Source organism: Mesitornis unicolor, unplaced genomic scaffold, assembly GCF_000695765.1.
Source record: "Mesitornis unicolor isolate BGI_N332 unplaced genomic scaffold, ASM69576v1 scaffold9921, whole genome shotgun sequence".
Classification (NCBI taxonomy): domain Eukaryota; kingdom Metazoa; phylum Chordata; class Aves; order Mesitornithiformes; family Mesitornithidae; genus Mesitornis; species Mesitornis unicolor.
The window spans coordinates 30,306-36,810 of NW_010164448.1; the positions used below are offsets into that span (position 1 = coordinate 30,306).

The 6,505-nt window shown below is 39.4% G+C and overlaps 1 protein-coding gene across 1 annotated transcript; it reads right to left on the bottom strand.

Moving 5' to 3' along the window:
• Positions 1 to 2,175: 2,175 nt before the first annotated feature.
• On the bottom strand, positions 2,176 to 6,006 carry SLC7A6OS (solute carrier family 7, member 6 opposite strand; the record flags this gene model as incomplete). Its single annotated transcript, XM_010194323.1, has 4 exons — positions 2,176 to 2,297; positions 2,763 to 2,892; positions 3,633 to 3,833; positions 5,629 to 6,006. Coding segments are annotated over 4 exons (831 nt in total), but the record flags the coding sequence as incomplete, so codon positions are not given.
• Positions 6,007 to 6,505: the final 499 nt, after the last annotated feature.

Consider the following 6,505-nt stretch of genomic DNA (forward strand, 5'->3'; position numbering starts at 1 on the left):
CTCTGCAGAACCAGGCAGTGAAGTAATGCATTTCTACGTAAGACTGAAAACCACTTTGTCCCAGAAGGCCAAAAGTCATTTCCAGCTTAATTCTGGTGGATGTTTGCATGAAGTGATTTGCTGTGCTCTCTCAGTTCTTATCTCGGAAGACAACTGGTGACAACAACCTACCTAATTTGTCATTATTAGCAGAAAAATGAGTAAAGTTGTGCTACATTATTTAAAGACTGAACCAACCTTTCTCTCTTGAAGAGTATTGTTTTACTCTGTTCGCTATGTGGAAATGTGGTATTTGACTGTGGCAAGGATTTAATCAACAAAGCACCTTGGCACTGAAGATTTGATTAACATGTGATGGTTCTTTCCTGTTACCTTGGTACTACTTGGTCAGCTTCTGACAGGTTTTTTGAAACTTTAAAAATTAAAATGTTCGGTTTGAAGCTTGTAAGCATTTATTTCTGAACTGTTTCAGTGAACACACGTTATCAGGGTTACCTCAGTGGTCAGAAAATTCTAAAGTTTCAGCACTGTTCACTAGAAAATGACCATCCAAAAACTCACAGAACAAACCACTTTTATTTCTTCTATATTAGTAGTAAAGTTCTGTGGCAGCAACTCTATTCCGAAAGCTAAATAGCACAAAGAGAAGAATAGAAAAACAGAAATAAAAAGCAGTAATGCAATAGAGAATGATGCCAGTTAGTAGTATCTGTAATTCCAAAGCCATAAGCTTAACATCAGGACACTCTGATACTGAATTTCAGTGCAGCAAAAGCCAACGTGAAACCAGCCTGTTTGGCTTGCAAAATTACACATACTTCAAAAACATACTTGGAATTTTTATCTTGGCTCAGACTGTTTACCTCAGTTTAACCGAGTATGTCCACATGGGCTACCTTCATGAAGCAGCCTTGGGATTTACGGGAGTTAAATTATAGCTGAGAAACCCTCTGCAAAACCAGAGGAAAAAATACTTTACCTCCACTACCTTGACATCACCAGCTGGAACTACCTGACCTGAAGTCACTGCTGCAACCTACAGCTCATGACTGATGTCAGTCTAACATCCTATTAGCTGTTTGTTACAGACTCAAGTAGGAGGGTGCTGAAATACTTCTTGTGTCCAAGCAGGTACGGTTAAATTGTTTTAAAGACAAATGCAAGTTAAAATGCTGACGTGGCTTCAGCTGTACCAACTGCTATGATCTTTAGGCGAGTAAAGAAGACTTAGTCAAAAACTCTTTTATTTACAATTTAAATGCACATAGATTGTTCTCCAACAGTACTCAAATTACTGGAGAGAGAGGTCCAGCAATAAAACAGACAGGTCAAACTATTTCATATGCTCAAACACTTGTAAAGAAGGTAACATGCAACTTAGGAACAAATACAGTAGAAAGCACTAGGACAGGCGGCCTTTTTCCAGGACTTCCACTTGCCATCATGGCAGACAAGTTGATCTTGTGAAACCTGACACGTAAATCATGACAAGAAGGGCTGCTGCCAACAGTGCCTCCACAGATAACGTGGAGGTACAGTTGGCAGGGGTACAAATGCTTGAGCATGCAGCTTAAAGAAAAAAACAAACAACTTCCTTCAGAACCTCAGCATCACAGAATGGGCACAAAAATATATTTGAAAGCATAGTTCTCTTTTGCTTGGAATGAAGACTTGGGTGTGAATATGGCCACTTGACAATACATCTGTTTAGTATCCACCACCTGAAGTTAGCTGCTCAGATAGTAACAATTGCATAGTAGAAGTTTTCAGCATTTACTGGAATCCCAATCTAATATCTAATAGCTAAGCCTAGCCAGTAAGCAGTAGGGTGAACCATCCTAGGCACCAACAGTTTCAGAAGGTCGGGCAGCCAAAAATGGAGCTTAAAGCTCATGCATGTGAAGATTGGTTTCCTGCTCTCCTACTGAGCACAACTTTTACCAGAAGATTATTTTTCCAGGGTGTTTTTATAAGTTTTTTGTTTGCTTTTTGTTTTTTGGTTTGGGTGGAGGTTTTTTTGGTGGTGGTTTTTTTTTGTTCATTTGTTTTTTGTTGTTTTTTTTTTAATAAGTTCAACAGTCTTACAAACAGCCACCATCAACTGTCTGGATTTTCAGTTCTACTGCAACAGCAGAGTTTCATCTTTAGAAACATTTCATCTTCAAAAAAGGACTGTTAGTCAGAATCCAAATCCTGCATCTCATCATATTCGAACTCCTGTAGAACCTCTTGTCGGTATTTGTTCCATGTTCTTCTCCTGTAACATTGGTCTTCATCACTTAAGCTCTCTTCAGAGTCTAAAGAAAAAGCATCAACACTTTTAGATGATCCTTTTTTTAGTTAAAAAAGTTAATCAGACTATTTTAAGCTTCCTGAGTAACCGACAGATACAAAGTCTGAACAATTTCTGTATTTGATGAAGTTTGAATTGTGCTCTGAGTGCAGTGAGATGGGGAGTTAAGAAGGCAGAGGCAGTGCTTCACAAGCACATGGAACCAAGTCATCTATTCCTCAAGACAAGCAATGCTTTGCAGTGGTAGCAGCCTGAAATGGAGTTCTTAATTTTGACTTTGTAAAAACACTAAGATCCCTTGTAGTTCCAAAAAAAGACAATCCTTCTCTAAGCAGATTTAGCCTATTACAGAGCAGAACACTGCCCCAGCAGTGCTCACTTACTTTCTTTTTTAGAAAAACAGCTTGTAAAAGGGGTGGGATTTAGATGTGCACAGCATGAAAGCAAACAATGTTTGTGACATGCTTACCTTTTCCTCCATCACCATCTTCATCAGCTAAGAATTCCTCTTCATCAGGATAATCATTACGCCAGTTATTTTCATCATTTTCATCATCTTCATCTTCATATATTTCCCCTGGAACGTGATCGTCATCTATCTGCACGTCAACACAAAGCATAACATTCACTACAATGTAGGTTTTTCATCCACCTATACAGTTCTGAGCAGATCACAAAGAACCAAGAGATACTTCTCTACTGCAAGCGTAAGTTATTCAACAGTTGCACAAAGCACATGGTAGAAAGATCTGTGTTGTCAGTATATTCACCATAACATAGCAATCTGCTTTAGGTGAAAAATCATTTAAGTCATGCATTTAGGTGTTCCACTTCAGCACTTAAATGCTAAGGTTAATGTCTAAGTTAATCTACTCGCTTCCTAAATGCGGAGTCACTGAATGACAACTCTGTTACAGGAAAATGCCTTGTGTCAAGATTAAAGTCAAGTCCTCAAATACTGAGAAGGTTGTGTGCCCCCCTTGCTCCTTTTTTCAACCGTATTTACAGCATTTTAACTGCTCCCTCCTAGTAACAAATGAGATGTGAATTACTTAAGTTTACATTTGTGCCCCCAAATTTATTTGGCAATCAAGTCAGACAAGTTCTTCCAAGTACACGAGCACTATCCCTTCAGTTTTCAATGTCAATTTGCCTGAATCACAGCAACCTGGAGGGACACAGGACTAGCAGTCACAACAAGCCTGACATGAAAGTCACTGAGCATATGTGTAATATCTCAAAGGATTTTTCTTGGTGTGGCAACTTCTAATGACAGGACATTAAGTATGTTTATTTGTGACCCTTTATTTAAGAAAGATTTGGTTTACCACATCCTTACCAGTTCATATTCTTCTTGATAGGACTGTACAGAAAGGATATTTTGGATCCAACCAGGGGTCGATGTTTCCATATAGTAGATGTCATAAACATACTCATCTTCTTTCTCGAGGTGTTCTTTTTTACCGTCTTCAGAAATGTTTAAACGCTCACGGATCATCTCTACTGAATTGCAGAGGATCACATCTGGATCAGACTTCTGCTGAGAAAAAAACAAAAGTGTGTATTTGCACACAACATCTTAGTTACAGCCAACAGCTTTCTCTGTAGACACTGGCCAACAGCTAGCTAAGGATAACGACATCCTGACATCTTGGACCGAAACGCTTTCCTATTGGAACACTGATACTTGGCACATTAGCAACCCAGAACAGAAAGACACCAAAAAATTTCCAGTTTATGTAGTACAGCCAGCAATGCCTTGTTTCAGATAACAGGAGAAAACTTTGGGAGAAGTTCATTAGAAATTATGGAAGCAAATGGGACTAATCCTGTAGAACTGTTCATCTGTTTCTGATGACACGTTGGTTGAAAAGGCAAGTTTTAAGACAGCATTACACTTGCAGCTCTACAGGGAAGATGTGCATGCAGCAGCACAGATAATATGCAAACAGATGACAGTATATAAAGTGTGCGGGAGAAACAATTAAAATGGGACAAATTAAGAGGAAAAAAGCGGATCTGTAGGGCCTGTCAACCTTACTTCCTTTATTTCCTCACTTCAACACAAGAAATGTCTTCATTCTTTCCCCTTCTAAATAAATTATTTGCAATTTACTAGCTTTAGGGACCTGTACTTGAAGGTCTACACTGGCAGGTTTTTGTTGCTAATTTTTCTCTGCTAGAGCTTTTCAGAATATCTTGTCCAGCCCACAGGGGTTTGTCTTGAACTACTTAAGTATTTCTGAGGAATAGCTACAGGCCAGCCTTTCATTCACTTCTAAATACTTACAGAATGGAAAAGAAAGGTTAATTCTTGCTTTCTAAAAGAAGAAAATTCTGATGCTACCTCAGTTTCATTTCTGTTTTTCTAATCAGCAAAGTGATAAATAAATAGATCTCAAATGTCTGCTTGAACTACTTGCTTAACAGAAGGCAAGAATTCATACTAAAGTTTGATGGCAAAGCCCTGAAACAACTATGAGAAATGCTGAAGGATGACACCTGGTTGGGACCTTCCTCACCCAAGCATCTTCTTTGACATTAAGCATTCAAGCTTTCCTCAGAGCTGTGATGGGCTGTGTAAGTAAAGCATCCATCTGTGCTTACATACAGTGAAGGAACTACTAAAGAAAGTGTGCACAGCCCTCTCACCTTCCTTTCCATATGGCTAAGAGTCTCTTTAGTACAAAATCATCACAACACTACCTATCCAGGGCAACCGTACACCGAAGGCAGAGCTTCTTCAGACTGCAGAGACTGAGCAGATATTCCTCCAACTGAAAACACAAACTTAACTTATAACACCAATGAAAACAGGATGTAGGGAGCTAAGCAGCCTGTCATTCACCTGAAGTTCTGCTAAAAAACAAAATATACAATAAAACCGTATATTGGAATTATGAGAAGGGGAGGTTCAGAAGTATCTTTTCCTTTAGTGAGTCTTGCCTACAAGTGACATTCCTAGACATGTGCGTAGATAAGGACACACCAAATTAGATTTTTTCTTTTCTAGGTAGAGAAGTTGTTAATCAAAAACCTCTAGAGATCCACCTGACAGATAAACGGGAGAATTTATACATCAGAACAGGGTACAGAAGAAAACAGCAGCCAGCTCCACACAGCTGGCTGTCTCAACAACATCAGTGCCCTTAAGGGAGTGCATCGTGGAAGTTACTCCCTGTACAATATTCCATCTCACAAATATCCAGTTAAATCCCCTATTAATTAGTGGTATACTTACAATGCACAAAAACTGTCACAGCAGTCAGTTTGCCCACACGTACCAGTCAACAGTGATACAGAAGTACTTCAAGTAACTAAGTTCGTTTGCTGACCTGTGGGTTTGCAGCAGTTACACTGGAGTCTCCCACCACCTCCTCTTCTTGTACAATATCAAACAACTGGAATTGTCCACAGCAGTCTGAACCCTTATCCACAGCACCGTTCTCCTTTTGTGACGCATCTTCTGTTGCTTCAGAGTCTGATCTGTGACCATCAATCGATGCCTCGCCGTTTATGACGGGTGTGACTGTTTCAGCACAGCTGGGTCGGTGGCTGGCTATTACACGGTAACGGTTTTCCTTCCTTTTCGCTTGCTTGGAAGAGCGGAGCTCTTGAATGATTCGCTGAGCGCTTCCTAAAGATGGTCGCAGACTCTGAGCTGCTCTGTCTCGAGTGATGACTTCTTGAACATATTTCTGAACCGGTTCATGCTGGGCAGAAGAACAAAAAGAAGGAGGAACATAATGGCACCAACATAGTAAGCCATACTTCTTTCTAGAAGTGATTAATCACTACTGTTAACAGTGCTTCCTGCTTAAGGACTGCAGTTCCTAACAGCATTCAAGTATCTTCTACTACTGCTTTAAGCAACACAGCTATCATAATATTCTCTTAATATGGGGAAAAACGATAAGTCTGTTTCAATTTAATATTTAAACAATATGCTTTGTGGTAAGGAATAACCCTCCAAACAAAAACACATGCCTTTGCAAGATTAATGGTTTTAAATTTAAGGCACAACATCCTTCACAGTCTCCTATAGAGACCAGGTCCAAGAAAGACCAATTTTATTCAATACAAAGGACTACAGTTGTCAACCTTGTAAGGCTGAGCTTCAGCACTTCAAGCTGCAGAAATTCAGCCCTCACTTACCGATTGCTCTGTAGCTTATAAGTTAAATACTTTTAAGTCTGTAAGTATAGAAAACTC